The 20,447-nt window shown below is 39.5% G+C and overlaps 2 protein-coding genes across 3 annotated transcripts; both read left to right on the forward strand.

Moving 5' to 3' along the window:
• The first annotated feature begins 5,447 nt into the window (after positions 1 to 5,447).
• Positions 5,448 to 9,314, forward strand: LOC121760985 (type I inositol polyphosphate 5-phosphatase 8-like). 2 transcript variants are annotated; one of them, XM_042156567.1, is made up of 11 exons: positions 5,448 to 5,652; positions 6,126 to 6,187; positions 6,283 to 6,370; positions 6,453 to 6,524; positions 6,794 to 6,881; positions 7,265 to 7,369; positions 7,457 to 7,856; positions 8,150 to 8,346; positions 8,437 to 8,545; positions 8,641 to 8,789; positions 8,903 to 9,314. In XM_042156567.1, the coding sequence occupies exons 2-11, from the start codon at positions 6,161 to 6,163 to the stop codon at positions 9,024 to 9,026; spliced, it is 1,359 nt and encodes a 452-aa protein (XP_042012501.1). In that variant the 5' UTR covers positions 5,448 to 5,652; positions 6,126 to 6,160; the 3' UTR covers positions 9,027 to 9,314. The 2 variants fall into 2 exon arrangements, with proteins under 2 accessions (XP_042012501.1, XP_042012502.1); XM_042156568.1 differs by lacking the exon at positions 5,448 to 5,652 and having other exon boundaries at positions 5,969 to 6,187.
• A 2,738-nt stretch (positions 9,315 to 12,052) lies between these two features.
• On the forward strand, positions 12,053 to 12,960 carry LOC121760753 (histone-lysine N-methyltransferase SUVR3-like). The gene is made up of 2 exons (XM_042156380.1): positions 12,053 to 12,652; positions 12,806 to 12,960. The coding sequence occupies exons 1-2, from the start codon at positions 12,064 to 12,066 to the stop codon at positions 12,958 to 12,960; spliced, it is 744 nt and encodes a 247-aa protein (XP_042012314.1). The 5' UTR covers positions 12,053 to 12,063.
• Positions 12,961 to 20,447: the final 7,487 nt, after the last annotated feature.

Here is a 20,447-nt window from a genome sequence, read left to right on the forward strand (position 1 = left end):
TAAATGAGTTGCAACTTTAAACATGATTGCCTTTTTTCTTTGTAAGGATCCGTATCCCCATTCCCCAATTGCAATTTAATATTGTGTCCTCCATTAATTATGACATAGATTATACAAATTAAAACTTTTAAAATTTGGCCAGGTGGTCAGATTTAATAGTTCAATGATAATTGAATAATATTATAGTATTTTTTAGATTAAAGAGTGTATAATAAAAAAAAATCATTGGATATTAAGATTCTACCTTTTGTTTAAGAAAATCATTGGATAATAGTTCATTCTTCTCTCATTTATTTAGTTCTTCTTTCCTTTTTTTTCCTTCCTATAACTAATCACTGCTACTTTAATAAAAACCTTGAGAGGCCTTCAAATTCAATTTTAGTGACATTATTCTTTACTTGAATAGTAGTAAGTAACATGTTTATGTTAGATTATTCGTTGTAAAAATTTTAAAAAGGAAAAACTATATCACGTTTTATACTTTACTTTTTAGGTAATAAAGTTATTAAATTTATAGTCACAAATATATCTCTATCGGAAATTTAACACATGCATGTTAATTATAAGTGAATGCAAACTTAACAGATGTTCTTTAATTTAAGTTTGGTGTTTAAAATTAAATATATATCAATTTTATCATTTTACAATAAACCGAATAGTACTTTTTACCCTCTATGAAGCATATATACATATGTATGTTAAAAAAATTTAAAAGGAGAAAATATACTAATGTTCATGCTATTTTTTTAGACAAATAAATGCTAGATTAAATTCTCATAAGCTTGACGAATGACGAAAATAGGAGTATCCATTTTGGCAGTGGCTAATAACTCTATATAAGCATGCAATTAGTTTTAATTATTAATTATATTAATAATCTATAGTAACATAGAGATTGGTTAGTATTTCAATAAAATTTATTAATATTTAATTAAATTTGGAGAATATTTTTTCTAGTGATGGACATTGTTCATGAATGATCAAAAATAAAAGTGTCGACCAAAAAAGTAGTACTAAAATACTGCAAAAATATCTTAACTGTGATTATTTCATGTCCAAAGATTATCCATACAAATAAATTTGAGTGTGGATCAAAGGAAAATAGAACCTTAATATTCGTGAATTTTGTTCGCAATTCAATCTATAGATTAAAATAAAACGTAATTGTCATCAGTGTACGCGGTTCGGCATTCGGATAGGCCAAAAGCGATGCAATTCACTTGGCCAAGTTTTCTAACTCTCTTGTATCTAATTAAATTATATATGTGAATATTTTTAAGTATTTACCAAATAATCTCAATTGCCAGCTTCAACTAATCTTATAGACATCTAGTACAGTAACATATTTTAGGAAGTCCATAGTCGCAGTAATAATTGGTAATATATTTATGGTTGAAAATATTTTAATACATGCCACCAAATAAGGTTTTATTGGTAAGCATGCATGTCGTAATTCTTTATTATATAATTCACATCAATTATTTAGAATCACGTTTAATGCATTGTAGAATAATGTCCTTCACCTAGTTAATGTATTTGCCATATAAAGAAAAATATTTTCCGTTGCACGAAAAAATAAAATATCTCAGTCGACAACAAATTGATGAATCTAATCCTACTCTTGCGTCCAAAACCCAAATTAAGTTAAATTATCTAAAATATTTTATCATTTAGTTGAAAAGCGCTCAATCTGATCACCACCGTTTCATAGCATAAAGTATATATTTAATAAATTACAATGTAAAGATAAGAAAAATATTAGACACGTGGCTGACATAGCTTGATTTCTAAATACAGTAACTTTTTTCCCGTATAAACAAACAATATCTCTTCCCCGTGATTATATATGCTGCCATATTACAAGATTAATTGATGTCTGTTTACGTATTCAATTACAAAATTAAATCAAACAGCTTTTGAAAAACTCACATAAAACTTAAACACAAACTATTCCACATATGCTCTATCAAATTTTATTAACACTTTTATTAGGCTAATTTCGAAAAATATGGCAAGTATATTTTTTCAAATGATAAAATAAGTCTAATTAAGACAGACCCAAGAGTATAATATTACTCCGTATGTTTGAAACAGTTTACCACTTTATAATTTAATATTCTACGTAGTATTGATTATATAAATTCTTTCCTGGAAACAAACTTTCAACCGCACAATTTTATTATTATATTATTATGAATATTTATAGGTGAACGACAAATTATTGAAATGAAACAATATTTAGCCACGTCAGTACTATTTCATATATGCGACGCAATTTTTTGCCCAAGATGGCAAAATTTGAAGGCTCCAAGTCTCAAATTTGCTTCGTTATTTATACCCCAAAAAATTATTTATGTAGTGTTTCAGTTCTTGGGGTAAAAAAGATAACGACTACAAAAGGGGAAAACAAGTAACACTTGTTGTGCACTAAAATATTTGGCTTAACCGTGCACTAATTAAGATAACTTTGTGCTTAGTCATTGATTACAATTAATTCCCAAATTGAAAGTGTTTTAACAACCTGCCACGTTCGAGCAATTAGGGTTGTATTTTAAGATTGAATGCGATTTTCTTGATTTGCTTTGCTCACTTTTGAGGTAAAAAAATTAATATCGGAAAAAGGGTAAAACGACAGGTGGCTTATCTTAGTAGTTGATTTTGGATTAGTGATGGCTAAGACCCCATCATCATTTTATGTTGGTTGAGAGAAAACATTTCAATTTTAATTTTAGGGGATGACATCTGTTCCCCAATTTTTAAAATTTTTTTAGAGATACATTGAACGAGTTTATTGAGAATTTCTTTTCGAAACATGGGTGAAATAGTCTTTTAAATATATTGGGGTATTAGTTCTCAGTGTCTTGCATAATATATTTAGTATGTTACTCGTATTAGATTTTAGAGTAAAGGCCAAAATTGGTCCTGAACATATAGTCATTTTACGATTTTGGTCATAAACATTATCTTTTGGATTTTTTGGTCCTACACATATGGACATTTGATCATTTTGGTCCTGCACATATGAAAATTTGATCATTTTGGTCCTCCGTCAACATTTTCGTTAAAAACTAACGGTCAACATTATCTTTTGGATTTTTTGGTCCTGCACATATGGATATTTGATCATTTTGGTCCTGCACAAATGGAATTTTGATCATTTTGGTCCTCCGTCAACATTTTCGTTAAAAACTAACGGTCAACGGCCGATTTTTTACTAAAACAATGGGTTGGGTCGGGTTGTGTTTGGGTCGGGTTTGGGTTACACGTTAAGAAAAAAAATAATTATTTTTTATTAATTAAAAAATTATAAAACTTTAATTTTTAGTTATTTTTGTTGATTAAAAATATTATAACGACTAAAACATGATGTTATTATACGATTTAAACATGATATTACACGATAAAATAAAAAATTACCAAATTAAAATAATCATTTTTTAATCAAAATAATAAAATTAAAGTATACTAATATTAAATCTATATAATAAAATTAAATAATTAAAAAATTATTTTTAATAAAATCTAAGCATAATATTTTCTTCAAATTCATGAAAAAATTAATTAAAAAATACTATACTTTAATTTTATTAATTAAAACATATTAATTAATTTTTTAAGAATATTATGCTTAGATTTTAACGAAAATATTATGCTTAGATTTTAAGAAAATATTATTTTTTTCTTAACGTGTAACCCAAACCCGACCCAACCCATTGTTTTAGTCAAAAATCGGCCGTAGTTTTTAACGAAAATGTTGACGGAGGATCAAAATGATCAAAATTCCATATGTGCAGGACCAAAATGATCAAATGTCCATATGTGCAGGACCAAAAAATCCAAAAGATAATGTTGACCGTTAGTTTTTAACGGAAATATTGACGGAGGACCAAAATGATCAAATGTCCATATGTGCAGGACCAAAAAATCCAAAAGATAATGTTTAGGACCAAAATCGTAAAATGACTATATGTTCAGGACCAATTTTGGCCTTTACTCTAGATTTTATGACCTTTCATTTACGATATTTAATCCGCTAAATAATAGTCCACTCCACAATATACATTGATCCAGGGACGGAACCAGAAACTTATTCAATTCGATGCTGAAATTTTTTATAATAATAATAGTAAAGATATTATTACTAATATTAATAATATTATTAAAAATTTTAATTTTATATATAATGAGGTTACAATTATTTATAAGACATTAGAAATAATTATAATAAAAAATTTAATAAACCTTTACTCTCAAACATAAAATCACATATTACAACCCTAATTCCTAATCACAAATCAATATCACAATTTTATTGAATAAATAAATAATTTTCTAGAGTCTATAGTCAATGTTCTTAAAAAATTGGTCGTCTAATGAATTGAAAAATTAAATTAACCATCTAATTAATTAAAAAATCAACACCTATTAGTTAGTTAAATGTAGATTGGTAAATAAAAGGCATATTTTTATAATTAAAATAGACAGGAGAGCGTCTGACTTTATAAATGTAAAAAACAATAAATGTGATAGGAAAATAAAATACTTGTTCGATTAATAGAGAAAAGGGATTTAATAGGTGTGACTTTCTATGTAGCCTATCCCTAGGTTTACTTTTTATTAATTCAACATATTTTCCATAAAACTTCCTCCTAAATCTCTTCGTCCTCCCCTCTTTCTATCTTACAGACTCTGTCCACGCATACTTCAGGCGACGGCCATGGCACCGGCCCAAGCCCCCGCTGGAGCGGCGGCTTGACCGGAACTAGGTCTGTCCCTGCACTGATCTAACTATCCTCAAAATTTAGTGCAGTAACCAAGGTTGTGACTAACTTTTTTAAAATATTTTTTTAATATCAATAGTGTCTACGCAAAACGTACAACTAAACATCGACTTTTATAGTTGAAAATTTAAAATGACTTTTAATCAAGCCGATTTTTTTTGTAAAGCCGAATTTAGCACCACATTGATTTTATGCAAATTAAGTATAAACGTATTGAGCACTCCTCCGTCCACATATATTTGGCACATATTAATCCGATAATCGAATTTTGTTTTTATTAGAAAATAGTTCACGCTATATAAACATAGTATTAACAACACCTCCGTCCATTTATTCATGTATATTTAAATAACTAGTAAAAAAAATTAGAACTGTTTCTCTCTAATATATACGTGTGGCTAATAGAAATGTATTGGTAGATAATTAATTGATCTAATTTTTTCTTATCTAATGCATGAATTTAAATTCGAGAAAAGAAAAGAGAAAAAAAAACTACAGTATGCAGGAAACCAATTACACGTTCACACGTCATCGTGAAAACCACTTCCATTAACACTTTTGCGTTGACATTGACCATAATACCCTCCAATCATTTCTTCTGTACCGCATTGTCCTCGACACTTGTTTGTATGTGAACTCTTCTCTCTCTCTTCCTCTCACTTTTCGACACAGAATCAATTGTTGATCTCTGTATAAATCCTTAAACAAACTGCCGCTATTTGCTTCTCCTTCAAATATTAAAGCCCTCTCTCTCTCTCTATAACAAATTCGAACCATTTATGTACTTTAAATTCCCTCATCTTCATTCTTTCTCTGCAACACAAGCACTTTGTGAAAGGAAATACCTCTCTCTCTCTCTTCACTTTATCATGTAAGTATCATCAGATTTTTATGATTTGATTTTATGTATAAATTTCACCTTTATTGTTATATTTAATCTCTGTTAAAAATGGATGATCTAGATTGTAATATGAATTAATGAGAACTTAACTTTAGGGTTGACCTTTTAATTATATGCATGTAGCTTCATATTATATGCTGTCTCCATTTCTCCTGCAACTAGCTTCTTTTTTATTCCACCTTGGTAACTCAATAAAACACTTGTTTTATGCCACAAGTCTAAACAATTCAGTGTTTGACATCATTCCAAACTAATTAACCTATAAATTTGTCAATCTTCACTCTTTTATAATGCAATAACATTAACAACTAATATGCTCAGACTCCCACACCCCACTTGTTTGCTTCAATCGACTTTCATCCACACCAATCAAATCCTATGCATATAAATATTGTTTTTTCAAAATATCTTCTCATTTATATATCTATATTTCTTGTCTTCAGAAACTAGCCCCATTTGGTTTCGCTCCATTTCCGCAATGAGGCAAGAAGAAAAATTTCTCAAGGTAATTTATCTATGTATTTATGAACATTATCCTTCAAAAAATTTGATCTATTTTTGGTTTCGAGAATTTGCTTCATTAACAAATATTTCTTGCAGTCCAATTCGTGGCCGAAAACGGTGGCCAGAAAATGGTTGAATATAAAGGGTGGATCGGATGAGTTTGACTCAGATTATGACACAAAAGGTACAAGATTATAGCAATATAAATTATTTCAAATTTCAAAAATTTGGATAATTATTAACAAAATATTGGTGAAAATTTTCAGATTTTCTCAAGAGGAGTTTGAAGAGTTGCTCCGATGATGGGCCTTCCGCCGTTGTGCCGGAGGATTTGTCAGGTAATTTCCTTCTTCCGGTCAACTTATTATATTTTATTTTTAGCTTTATTGGTAGAAAGTTGATTTACTTTTAAGATATGATTAGTTTATCACGATCTAAATCAAAAAAACATGGGGGTTGCTATTAAGCTGTGATTAGGTTGGACGGATGTGATTATTTTGAAGGGTAGATTAGATATTAATTAGATGAAAGAAAGTGAGTCTTTTTTGGGTGTCTAGCTTAATTAGTCGTTAATCACGTAATTAATTAAGGTTTTTGTGTTTTATAGAGGAGTGGTTGATGGAAACGAACAACGAAATTGAACGGCCTGGATTTGACCATCTTGTGCCACCTGTCTCTCCTGATCTAGACCTCAGGTATGAGATAGCATCAGATTAGATATCTTTTTAATTTCCACTATTGGTTTCCTTGTACTCCCTCCGTCCCGGGCTACTCGCCCCTTTTTTTTTTCGGCACGGAGATTAAGGAATGAGTGTATAGGAAAGTAAAAAATGACGGCTGTAGGTGAAAATTTTTACTAAAAATGGAAAGAGTGCAAGTAACTTGGGACGCCTAAAAAGGAAATAAGTGCGAGTAGTGCGGGACGGAGGGAGTATTTATTGATTTTGTATATAAAGAGAAATCAATTTATTACTCCATGTAGTACTCCTATATGTTAAAATTCAGTGCAATTAAATATAATGAAAAAATATTGTTGTTTAAGTTTATAGACTTAAACGATGTAAGTTGGATTTTGTAGGATGTTTGTTGGGACATGGAATGTAGGAGGCAAGACTCCAGAAGATGATCTAAATCTAAATGATTGGTTAAAGACCAAAACATCGGCTGATATTTATGTACTCGGGTATGTCTATAATTTCATTTAGATCATTCCTACTATATAAGCATGAGATGAAACCTAACTTATCTTGTTATATTTGTTTTGGTTTAGGTTCCAAGAGATCGTCCCTTTAAATGCCGGTAACGTGCTAGGCCAAGAGGACTATAGTCCGGCTGCAAAGTGGCTATCCCTAATCCGCCACTCTCTGAACGGTGATTCTATCGATCATAAGCATCAACAATCAAGAATCAGCTCCTTTGATTCTTCACTGCTTCATGATGATTATTTTGGAGACACATTAAGCTTGAGTTCAAGTTCAAATTCTAGTTCGAGTGAAGACGATTCATCTAGTCCGATTAGTGGAACACAACATAAGTATTGTTTGGCTGCGAGCAAGCAGATGGTTGGCCTGCTTTTGTGTGTGTGGGTTCGTGAAGAATTGTATCACCGCATTACTAGTCTGAAGGTTTCATGCGTTGGGACCGGCCTCATGGGATACCTAGGAAATAAGGTATAGTACTCCCTCCGTCCCATAGTAGATGTCACACTTGGGAGATGACACGAGATTTTAGGAGATGTTATTTTGCGTGTTAAGTTGTGAGAGAAAATATAATTTTATAATTGATGTGAGAAGGAACTTTTTTTTAAAAAAGAAATGTGACATCTTTTATTGGACAAACTAAAAAGGAAAGTGTGACATCTACTATGGGACGAAGGGGGAGTAGTATATAACTTGTTTTTCATTTAGTAAGCCATTTTATTCTCAATTATTCAGTGTTTTGATTGCATTCATATCGTATCTAGGGCTCAATATCTATCAGTATGACGATGCAACAAAAGACATTTTGCTTCGTGTGTACTCATCTTGCATCCGGAGAGAAAGAGGGAGCTGAAACTAGAAGAAATATGGATGTTGTGGAGATTTTCAAGAAAACGAGATTCTCACATTCGGGTAGAAGCCCAAGACGACCATTTACCTCGTATAACATTTTAGATCACGAGTGAGTACATATTTCTGCATGTCGCATGTGAGTAAAATACGATTGATAAACACTTAATAATGTGTTTTCCATTGTTTTGTGTTTATGTAGCAAGATAATTTGGCTGGGAGACTTGAATTATCGGCTTGCATCTATATGCGGTGAAACATACGAACAACTCGAAAGAAATGACTGGCAAGCACTTCTTGAGAAAGATCAGGTACTATTTGTGTGTATTAGTATCAATCACGATTTGTTAATTAAAATGATTTAAGTTATACGTATGAATAATATGGTTGGTGACATGTATTGCAGTTGAGATTAGAACAAAAGGAGGGTCGAGTATTCCAAGGGTGGGAAGAAGGGGACATATATTTTGGTCCAACCTATAAATATATCACAAATTCAGACATTTACGCTTACAAAACCTCATCGCCCAAAGAGAAGCGTCGAACCCCTGCCTGGTAATTCATCTATTTCATCTCAAATTTGTTACATATAATAGTACAATGCAAATCAGGTTATGGAAAATAGTAGTAGTATTAATCTGGAATTAATATTTTTTTTATAATGATAGGTGTGATAGAATATTGTGGAAAGGCGAAGGCCTCAAACAAGAGTGTTATTTTAGGAGCGAATCAAGATTTTCAGACCACAGGCCAGTCTACTCGGTGTTCACCGTGACAGCTAGCAACCAATAGCATTTCCGGCATACTCACACGTGAAGCTGCGGTGTTTGATGTTCATACACGGCGGAGAGATGTAGCATAGGTCACTGCTTACTCCGCTGCAGTGTGATTATTGCTAGGAGAGGTTGCCATTGGTGTTTTTTTTTTGGGTTATTTACTTTCCTTGAAAAATTGAGGAGAAAGGAATGTAATTGTTGTAACAAAAATGGTGTAGAGATATTTTGATTGCGGTAAACTGCTCTCCCTTGTTTTTGGGATCTTTGTAAATAGTGAGCGTTTATATCAATCATGTTTTTGTTACAGTATTCTAAATACATATTCGGATTTTCAAAGAGAAACTGACTACCAGGATCAGAAAATTCAAGAAAAATACTATATCACATCCAATAAATGTAAATAAAACACAACAGTGTAGTATCTAAAATAATACTCCCTCCGTCCTGCACTACTCGCACATTTCCTTTTGGGCACGGAGATTAAGGAATGGGTGATAGACAAAGTCAACAATTACGGCTGTAGGTATAAATTGTTACTAAAAATGGAAAGAGTGCAAATAACTTGGGACGCCCAGAAAGGAAATAAGTGCAAGTAGTGCGGGACGGAGGGAGTAAGAGATAGGGGTGACATTAGAGCATCTCCAATGCCGGCGTCAAAATCGCGACGCCGATTTTTCGCCGACGCCGGTTCTGACGCCGAACCATTGGAACCAGCGTCGGCGAAATCGGCGTCAAAATCGGCGTGGCCATGCCGATTCGCGCGATGACGCCGGTTCCGACGCCGATCCTCACGGCGCCATTGTGGGTCCCGGATCGGCGTCAAACCGGCGTCAGATTTTATTTTTTATTTTTTTTCTTTTGAAAACACTATATATACGCGCTTTGAACGTCATTTTCATTCGCACCACTTGTTTTAACGAGTACTCTCTCTCTACCTTACTTTCTGTACAAGATTAATTTAAGAAATGAGTAATGCCGGTGGTAGTGGTGGGGATGCGGATGAGTACGAGCGTATGATGTACGAAGAGCTAGATGCCTATACGAGCCGTGAGGTTGATCGATGGATGCAGAGTTATATGCAGCCGGCAGCACCTCGCCCACGACCAGTTGTCCACCGTCGACAAGTGGTTGATCGTGATCATGAAGCTGCACATCAACGCCTGTTCACAGATTACTTCGCAGAGGAGCCGCGTTTTAACGCCAACCATTTCAGGCGTCGTTTTAGGATGAGGCGGGACCTGTTTATGCGTATTGTTAACGCATTGGAGCAGCGATATCTGTATTTCAGCTTCAGGCACGATGCGGCTGGCAGACCCGGCCACACCCCTATTCAAAAGTGCACTGCGGCAATCAGGCAGTTGGCCTACGGCACCGCGGCAGACATGTGGGACGAATACCTCCACATCGGTGAGACGACTGCCATCGAATGTATGAAGTATTTCTGTCAGGGCGTGATCGAAGTATTCGGTTGAATTATAGAAGTTGCTGCATTCTATTAAGAGTTATGTCTCTGGTTACTCATAGTCCTCCTCCTGTGAAATTCAGACATTCTATTAAGAGTTATGTCATTGCCATATCAGACATGAAAACCTCTGATTTGAAATCGTTGTCGTTGCCGTTGCCGTAGTAGTTTGAAAATATTCAAGTTTTTACACAGTAAACGCAAAGCTATCAACTGACAAAAATGAGACCAAGAGTGTCAGTTTGGTTATAGAGCGAGAGAGAGATGAAAAGATAATATTAGAGTGAAAGATATAGAGCTAAAAATAGGTTTAAAGAAAAACTCATCCATATTTTCAAAGCTCGCTTTTGTTAAAATCGGCGTGGCCATGCCGATTCGCGCGATGACGCCGGTTCCGACGCCGATCCTCACGGCGCCATTGTAGGACCCCTATTCGGCGTCAAACCGGCGTCAGATTTTAAATTTTTTTTTTCGAAAACACTATATATACGCGCTGGGCGACGACGGAGACGAGGACGGCGGCGAGGAGTGATTTTGTTTTACTTTTTTAAATTAATGTACTTTTTAATTTTTGTACTTTTTTTAAAATTATTGTACTTTTTTTTAATTAATGTACTTTTTAAGTTTTAATATTATTATTCGAATTTTCCGTATTTGTCTCGTAAATTAAATTCCGTATGTTGATACGAGTGTAAATTAAATTATATACTTGTTATTAGTGATGTGGATAGGTAGTGTGAAGGCTATGTGAGGGCTATTTGATGTCCAGTTGATGTGGCAAGCTGATGTGGCAGGAGAATTGTAGTGCTGATGATGTGGCAGTGTGAAGGCTATGTGAGGGCTATTTGACGTCCAGTCTTACTGGAGATGCTCTTGTACAAGAGCAATTTGGATATCGTCAAAGCAAAGACTATCTCCTCGTCAAAACGGTCATCCATTCTTCAGAGGCATGTTTAACCACAACAAGCTGATTTTTGAGCCCCTGCCTGGTCTGGTTGGGAAATTTTTATGGTCTGAGGCTGCATTCACACCGAATACGTCTCAATATCGTTACGCAAAATATACAGAGTAAGCTGAAATACATACCTCGGCCTTTGAGTCTGCCTCAGAAAGTCTTTGTTTAATGTCCCGAGCTATGGATAAGAATACCTTCTCCACATTCATGTTCGTCTTGGCACTCTGTTCAAAAACGAGCTCTTTGGATTGGATCTTTCAAACATAAACCCAACATCGTAAGCAGCAATTTCTACTTACTGTCTCAAAGAATTTGATGTCGTATTCATCAGCTAGTGCCTGACCCTTAGACGTAGAAACGACCTATTTCAGCAAAGAGTAAAGGCTCAATTTGGTCCTTAACATATTGCGATTTATTGATTTTGGTCCAAAACATTATCTTTTGAATTATTCGGTCCCTCAGAAATAAAAACGGGTCACATTTGGTCCGAATTTGACGGAACCGTTAAAAGTTAACGGTCAACGAATCTTAATTTGATTTTGACCGCATCTCTGCCGTCTGGCTCGCCGGCACCGAATTCTAGGCCTCCTCCCAATTCTACAAATTCGGACGGTTGGACCTCCGCCCAATTCTACAATGGAGGAACCACATTGCCGGAAAATCAACTACCATCAAACCGGCGAACCATTCTTCCAATGCGCCCCCATCGTCATTCCTTACCTCAATCCCACCGAGCTAGTCTCCATCTCCTCAACCTGCAAAACCTTGCACCACCTCTCTACCAACGTAACTTCCCGCAGAACCTCCGACGCTTCCAGAGGTTTTGAGAAGCTTCCCATCCCTTTCCACAACCCTATCCCCGGCGACCCCTACACCTACTCCTACTTTCTCTACACTCCATCTCAGACCCTCCGCACTACCACCCACTTCCGCCAGCCATGGGGCTCCGGCCACGATGCCCCACCCGATCCCCCCTCTCCTTTACTATTCCGCGTCGACGGCGCCACCGGTTGCGACTGCACAAAAGGCTGCGGCGGCGATGATTTTTTCCCCTGCTTGAATCTAGAATGCGGACCGAGTTGCAATTGTGACTCTCTGTGCGGTAACAGGGTGACTCAGTGCGGGGTGAATTTGAGGTTGAAGATTGTAAAACACGAGAAAAAGGGCTGGGGCCTCTATGCGGCGGAGCTGATCACCGCCGGAATATTTATCTGTGAATACGCCGGTAAATAATCATTTCCCCCAAATACTTTCTGTTCACCAATCACCAATTAGGGTTTATTGAAAATTTGTTGACTTCACCATTTTAGTTATGAATTGTTGGTTAATTTGTGTTATGCAATAGCTATAGAATGATCTGGAATTGATTGTTATGAAGGTGAGGAGGGAGGAGTAGCGGGTGATGTCTTTGCGGAAGGTCCAGGAGATTCCGTGAGGGGTGGGCTCGGGGGTGCTGGTGCGGAGGAGCTCGGTGCCGGCGAGCCAGACGGCGGAGATGCGGTCAAAATTGAATTAAGATTCGTTGACCGTTAACTTTTAACGGTTCCGTCAAATTCGGACCAAATGTGACCCGTTTTTATTTGTGAGGGACCAAATAATTCAAAAGATATTGTTTTGAACCAAAATCAATAAATCCCAATATGTTAAGGACCAAACTCTTCAGCAAATTATGTCAGCTTGTTCCATCCAAAAATAAATATTTCAGCCTGTAACACTTGATAAACAAGCATTCTCCCAATGTCACTTGTCTCTCAAATTATGCACTAGACAGTATTTCACTTATTACCGTGGAGTACATATATGTCAATTTTCAAGTAAATTGAAGGTGTAATGGTATATGCACCGCTAATTTGAAGTTAATTTAATATATGCATCTAGAATCACAAGCTAAGGCAAGGGAGAAGCCTAGATAAATACTCTCTTCGTCGCCGAAGTAATGGCTCATTTCTTTTGGTCACGGGTATTTATATATTCGATAGAAAAGTTACGTGAACCATATATTTAGTGTAGTTTTTAATGTATATTTAATTCTTGCTAATATTCCCAATCTCCCCCTCAAACCACATATCTGCACTACCAAAACCATCTGTGCACTGCCACAACCACCTGGTATCCAACCACCACCATCTCTAACCTCTAGAATCATGTCACTGCACCTGCCAAACCCCATATCTGCACCGCTCAAACCATATCTAGCAGAGATTTATCCATAAGCGCAGCAGAATTGAGCGGTGGAGATTCATATGGCTTCTCCAGGTTTGATTCGGCATCTTTGTTGGATTTAGGGTAGCCATCTGAGGGGGGAGATTTTCTGAAGAGCCGTAATCTTTTGGACACGGTAGCGGAGTTGATGGCGGGAGGAGGATAAAAGCATTAGCAATGGGGCGCCCTAAGGCGCGCCATATGGGGCGCCACGTCAGCAGTTTTATCCTCCTACCTCCCCACCTGCAGTGGAGCGCCCTAAGACGCGCCACATCATCATTTTATTGTTTTATTTAATTAATTTAACTGTTTTCAAATAACAAGTAACGAGTAAATAAAAAACGGTCTAAATAACAAACGGCGAAGTTTTAATAAAAAAAGTTACATCATTGAACTAATAAAAAAAAAAAAAACTAAGTCGGACCAATTACCAACTTCCGACGCAGCTCATCGAGTAACGCCCGGAGATATTCGGCTTCGTCGGGGTCGGTACACTTCTTGAGGGCCATGTGCGTCTGCAACATCGTCCTTGCCATCGACGCTGTTGCTAACGACTCAAACGCGGTGGCCGTCTGGGTTGGGAGCTCTACCGGGACCGGAGCTTGGGTTGCAGCGGTCGACGATGAGATCGCGGTCGCATTCCCCTTGGCCTTCGCAGCCTTGACGCCGGGAGTACGCCGGAAGGACACCGGTGTGCCGGAACTCCCTTCATCCACGTACGTCCGGTTGAGGTCAACCGGGTGACTGCCGCTGCCGCTGCTCGTGTAGTCACTAACTTCGGTGACCTTCGTCCTCTTCGGCACACCAGTGTGCAGAATTCCACCTTGGAACTTCTGCTTCTCCCTCAAGAGCGCCCAGATGGCCTCGTGCTTGAAATCGCCGAACATCGACCGGTACGACAACATCGCTTTAGTGCGCACGTCGCTCGCGCTCTCGCCGCTCATCTGTGACCTCGTGAACTTCTCGAACTCCGCCCCGTACAAGTTCACTTGCTTCTTGACTTGATCCCAGTGCTTGCGGAGTTGCTCACGCTTGCGCTTGTACGCGGTCGGCGGCTTGACCGAATTGTAGAGGTCCGCGATGCGTTCCCAGTACGCGATCTGTCGCTGGTTGTTCGCGAATATCGGATCTTCTGATATATCTACCCAACACCGGGCCAAAGTGAGAGTTTCGTCGTAGTTGTAGTTCGTACGGCCGGGGGCGTACTCATCGCAATCACCGGGAGGCGGCAACTTCTGCGCCCGCTGCCGGTTCCGCTTCTTTTTGGCTGGGGCGGAAGCGGTCGCGGCGGGGGCGGGGTCGGGATCGGCCGCTGCGGTTGGGCGGTGCGGAGACGGCTCCATGTCAGACAACCCATACAATTCCGTACTGAAATCAGGATCGTAATGGGTGTTCGTGTCGAACGAACGATAATCGCTGGGTTCTATACCCGGCCAATGCGCCCCTACGCTAAACGTAGGACTATTGGGGCTTGAATCCATTTCGTAGTAATTATGTAAATGTAAGTTTCGAAAATGAAATGTTACAAATGAACGGTATTTATAAAAAAACGAAACCGCGTGCCATCGTCCGCGGTCGATCGTCCGCGACCTCCACAATGGGGCGGACGATGGCGCGGACGATGGCCATCGTCTGCGGCCATCGTCCGCGACAGGGCGGACGATGTCCGCGGACGATGGCCATCGTTCGCGCTATCCTCCGCGACCGAAGTATAGGGCGCGACTATCGTCCGCGCCCTATGGCGCGCACCCGCAATGGGTGCGGACGATGCGCACCATCGGGCGTGCCATCGTCCACCCATTGCGGATGCTCTAAGGCCGAGGAGGGGGAGGAGGAGGTGGAGTGGAGGAAGGGGAGACAACATCCTCCCTCTATTTAAGGATTGGAGCGGAAGGGGTTGAGACGATGAAATTACAAGAAGCGAGTAGAGAGTAGGGCTGGGAAAATATAACGAAATACCGCACTTACCGTACCGAAAAAATACCAAAAATAATGAAATTACAAGAAGCGAGTAGAGAGACGGCACACCCTACTTTTAGGTACGGTATCATACCGTATCGACAGTTTTAGGTACGGTAAAGGTATGCATTTTGTATATACAGCGGTATACCGAGTTATACCGCATCATATCGCAATTGCGGTATATACCGAAAATACGGTATACAGCAAATACGGTATATACCGGAAATCACGGTATACCGCGGTATACTGAAATTATGGTACGGTATACCGAAAAAAGCAGTACGGTAACGATATCTAAATTTTGGTATACCGACGAAAGCGGTACGGTAAAGGTATGGTTTTTGGTCATACCACACGGTACGGTACGGTATGCGGAATGGCCATTTCGGCACGGTATACTGTACCGTTCCAACCCTAGTAGAGAGAGAAGGAATGGGATGAAAATGAAAGGGTAGGTAAGAGTATCCACTGTAAGGCGGACGTCCCCAATAGCCCCACTCCCTTTTTTGTCCACAGCCCCAGTTTTTTTGTCCCCGCCTAAAAAAAAGGTTTCCGCCACTATAGGCGGACACTTCCAATAGCCCCGAAATTTTATAACCAATTTTCATTTTAATTTTTTCCTTTAGTTTCAATCAATTATAGTTAAAATCATCGTAATTTAAATAATTAGAAAACGAGGTAATTGAGACCGAATAATCATTGTATTGGAAACGGTAAAATTATACAACGAACATTTAAAACAAAATACAAATAAAAACGCCGCCACCGTCTAATCGATGGCGGAGTCGTAATCCTCCTCTTCTTCTCCGTCTCCCTCGCTGCCACCGGCCGCCCCTGCCCCAGGAGCCTCATCAGCCAAGCCTAGACGGCGCTGGATCTCACTTATGAGTTTCAAGTATATATCCTTGATGAACGGGTTGGTTGCGGCCTCGTATTTGCTGCAGACGTCCTACAGTTGTTGCATCAACTGCACATCTAGGTTCTCCCTCAAGACCTCGCGGGAACCAGGGACCCTGTGCGGCGGTTGTCACGCCCGCATTTCCTAAGGATAGAAAACACGGTTGATCGTGACTAGGGGAAGATTAAAGAAGCGGTGAAGAAAGGGGAAAACAACACAAATCGACCATAGCTCGAAATAAACAGGAATAGCTCGAATAAAATCAGAGTATCTCAACAATCAACAACTCAAAAATGAATATTATCTCAGCGATACAAGAATTCAAAAGAAGGACAACTACTCAGCGGAAGCATTTGAGAGAATGAATATGCCACGTGTGAAGACATGACACATTCTAGACACTTAAATTTCTTCAACGGTCTTGCTCAACACCCACCGCACCGGTCACGCTCAACCTGCACATTTTTAAAAAGAAATGCAGGACTGGGTACTTGATGTACCCAGTGAACACATGCCAAAATAATTTTCATAAAATATTGTGTCAGCATTTAAAAGTGAACTCGGGGTTTTACAAATGACCAAGTCACCAAAACATTTTCTCGCTCAAAAGTATGGCCGCGCAACCCATTTTTCTTTCTGCTCGTACCATATCTGAACCTCATGTGTGAAACGAGAACGTGGCCACATTCTCGATCACTGGACCGACCAACTCGAAAGATAGCGCACGATCCCCTCTGTGTACACTAGCTTGAATAGAGACTCACTCCCTAGACAAACCCGAATTCGATTAAACTCAAATTCTAGTAGGGACTCACTCCCCACTAGGCGATCAGATAGGCACATCCACAAAAACAAAATACGGCATGACACAATATATTTGGAATTTAATTACATAACTCATACTTGAAAGATATTGCGTAAATTTAAAAGTAAGCCTACACAATAATATAGGATAGAAAGCCCACCTCGTTCTCTTAAATCCTTCACTTGTCAATCAGCTCCGTTCTCAAATAGCATGCAAAAATCAACCTTTTTGAAAGATCATAATATACAAAATATTAAACTTTAAGAGAAATAATCTAATTTCAGCAAAGCATGCATCCTACGTGATGATAAATCTTACCCTTCGATCTTAGTTAGAAAACTCAGAAATTTCCCACAACTTTATAACATTGATTTCATCCTTTAGCGTCCCCAAAATCCTATTCCCTCGGCTCCATTTGATTAAAACGCAGTCCATCAATTTCCCATTGACCCAAAACATAGCATTAATCCAGCCCATGTTCTTTTCCCAAAATTGTCGGCCCAAACCATGTAGATCATTCAATCAACTCCACTATATTATTTCTAATGCAAAACACACGGTCGAACCCCCATCTCTCTTCTCAATTCCTTTTATTCTTTCCCCAAAATTTGAGCAGCAATTCCACTCTCTTTCTCTCTTCTTCTCGATCTCTCTCTATTCTGCCCTCCAATCTGAACTCCGTTGGCGAGTTCAACGGCTCAGCTCTACCTCCGCCTAACTTTTTCCTTTCTCATTCTCAACCAGCAGACTCGTTTTCTCCAGCACCGCCGTCATCGCTGTGAAACTCCAGCACCGCCGTCGCCCTTTTTTCTCCACAACTCACCGGTGTGCAAGCCGCCGTGTATCCTGTCTCGGTCTCACATCCAATCCCCGAATCGCTCCACCAGATTTCACCTCCGAATCGAAAATCCTAATCTCTCTCTCACTATTCCTCTGCATCAATAGCCGCTGCCGTTAATCGCTCTGCGGCACCATCGCATTCGATGCTCGCCGTCTCCATCGCTCATCGTCGCCGGCGTCGATACTGCGCTGCCGCTGTCTCCGTCTCAGCACCGTCATCGGCCGGTCAGCCGTTGCGGATCAAAACGCCACCACCTCAGACTGCCAAAATCTTCTTCTCTTTCGCAGATCTACTGTTCTCCTCCTTCCCTCTCGCGATTTATGTATTGTCGGTCGTGACGTTGTAAGAATATTTATATTCGTATATGACCTATGTATCTACTCATCACCTTTCCGTCGTTGTCATTAGATATATACGGCAGCCGCCTTCTTCCAGCACATCGTTCAACAGCCTAGCTGCCGCTGCGTTTTTGAACCGGAGCCCTCACGCTCCTAACGTCGCTAATTCTTTTTCTCATCCACTGTTGCCTCTCTCTCTGCCTCTCCACTCTCTCTCTCTTCTCTGATATCTTTCAATTTGCAAACTGTGGGAGGCGTGAATTGTGCATATAAATACCACAGCTTGTATTTTGGGATTTGATAAGGAGATTTGTTCCTATTTTTCAGCGATGCAGATCGTGGCAGATTTCTTTGTATCAGGTTTGAGTGGAAGAAAATCTCATGCTTTTAAAATGTCGATTGGGCTTCTCCGAAATTGGGCTCAAAAGAAAGAAATAAAATGTATCTTGGGCTCATAGCAATTGGGTTTCAAATTGGGCTAGGAAAGAATAATTGTTTGGCTCAAAATATAAAATTCTCCTCTCGACAAAAGAAACAAGGTCGAAAAATTTTTCAAGTGCACAAACGACGGTCCTTTCAAGGACACAATAAAAATGGTAGAACAAAGTCGGGGTGTTACAGCGGTGCTGGGGCAGGCTGCGCGATCCAGACGCGGCCGACGATCGGCGGGAGGAAATTCCAACCTCTCTAGCGCGTCGGAGAGAGGCTTGTTATCCTGGAGGGCGTGCGCGCCTAAAGTGTGTAACGGAGGGCTCTTCCGTTCAGGTCGAATGATTACGAGCCGCTGCCGCTGCTGTAGTCCCCAGCTATGTTGTCTAGTACGCTTCGGCCTAGGAGCTCCAGCCTGCTCTTGCTCACAGATAGCCTTGAATTTCGGACAGTGCTCGAGAACTTGATACTCCTCCCACATTGTGAACTTCGGCCAGCCCTCCGTGTTGTATTGGCCCATAGACAGTGCCTTCACATCGGCTTTGCTCCAGCCACTCTCAGCATTGAGCAGGTTGTTCTGGTATATGTCCGCGAACCGCTTGGTGGCCGGCAAAATCCTAGACCACTTTTTGCGGAGCTGTTCTCCGTCACGCGGTCTGTCGTCTTGAGGTTTGAACTAGTTGTATGCCAACAGGACGCGCTTCAAAAGCCCCCCTCGGTCTGATCGGTGCCCACTATGGGGTCCGATGTGACGGCATCCCACGCCCTCGCCACAACAATGGACTCCGCTTTGGTATAGTGCGTGCCCCGTTTGTGTCCGGCTTCCGGCGCCACTGCATCGCTGCCACCGCTGCTTCCGACACCGTTGTCCAAGCCGCCACTGCGGCCGCCGCGTCTTCCGCCGCCGCTCCCGCCACCGCCACCGCCACTGCTTCCACCGGCCCCTTCGGTCCCTGTCACGCCCGCATTTCCTAAGGATAGAAAACACGGTTGATCGCGACTAGGGGAGGATTAAAGAAGCGGGAAAGAAAGGGGAAAACAACACAAATCGACCATAGCTCGAAACAAATAGGAATAGCTCGAATAAAATCAGAGTATCTCAAAAATGAATATTATCTCAGCGATACAAGAATTCAAAAGAAGGACAACTACTCAACGGAAGCATTTGAGAGAAAGAATATGCCACGTGTGAAGACATGACACATTCTAGACACTTAAATTTCTTCAACGGTCTTGCTCAACACCCACCGCACCGGTCACTCTCAACCTGCACATTTTTAAAAAGAAATGCAGGACTGAGTACTTGATGTACCCAGTGAACACATGAAAAATAATTTTCATAAAATATTGTGTCAGCATTTAAAAGTGAACTCGGGGTTTTATAAAAGACCAAGTCACCAAAACATTTTCTCGCTCAAAAGTATGGCCGGGCAACCCTTTTTTCTCTCTTCTCGTACCATATCTGAACCTAATAAGTGAAACGAGAACGTGGCCACATTCTCGATCACCGGAGCCAACTCGAAAGATAGCGCACGATCCCCTCTG

This window comes from Salvia splendens, chromosome 13, assembly GCF_004379255.2.
Source record: "Salvia splendens isolate huo1 chromosome 13, SspV2, whole genome shotgun sequence".
Taxonomy (NCBI): Eukaryota; Viridiplantae; Streptophyta; class Magnoliopsida; order Lamiales; family Lamiaceae; genus Salvia; species Salvia splendens.

Coding starts and splice junctions, on each gene's coding strand:
- LOC121760985 (XM_042156567.1), top strand. CDS start 6,161: ATGAGGCAAGAAGAAAAATTTCTCAAG. Junction 6,371..6,452: donor CTCAGATTATGACACAAAAG/GTACAAGATTAT, acceptor GAAAATTTTCAG/ATTTTCTCAAGAGGAGTTTG. Junction 8,546..8,640: donor CACTTCTTGAGAAAGATCAG/GTACTATTTGTG, acceptor CATGTATTGCAG/TTGAGATTAGAACAAAAGGA.
- LOC121760753 (XM_042156380.1), top strand. CDS start 12,064: ATGGAGGAACCACATTGCCGGAAAATCAACTACCATCAAACCGGCGAA. Junction 12,653..12,805: donor ATTTATCTGTGAATACGCCG/GTAAATAATCAT, acceptor ATTGTTATGAAG/GTGAGGAGGGAGGAGTAGCG.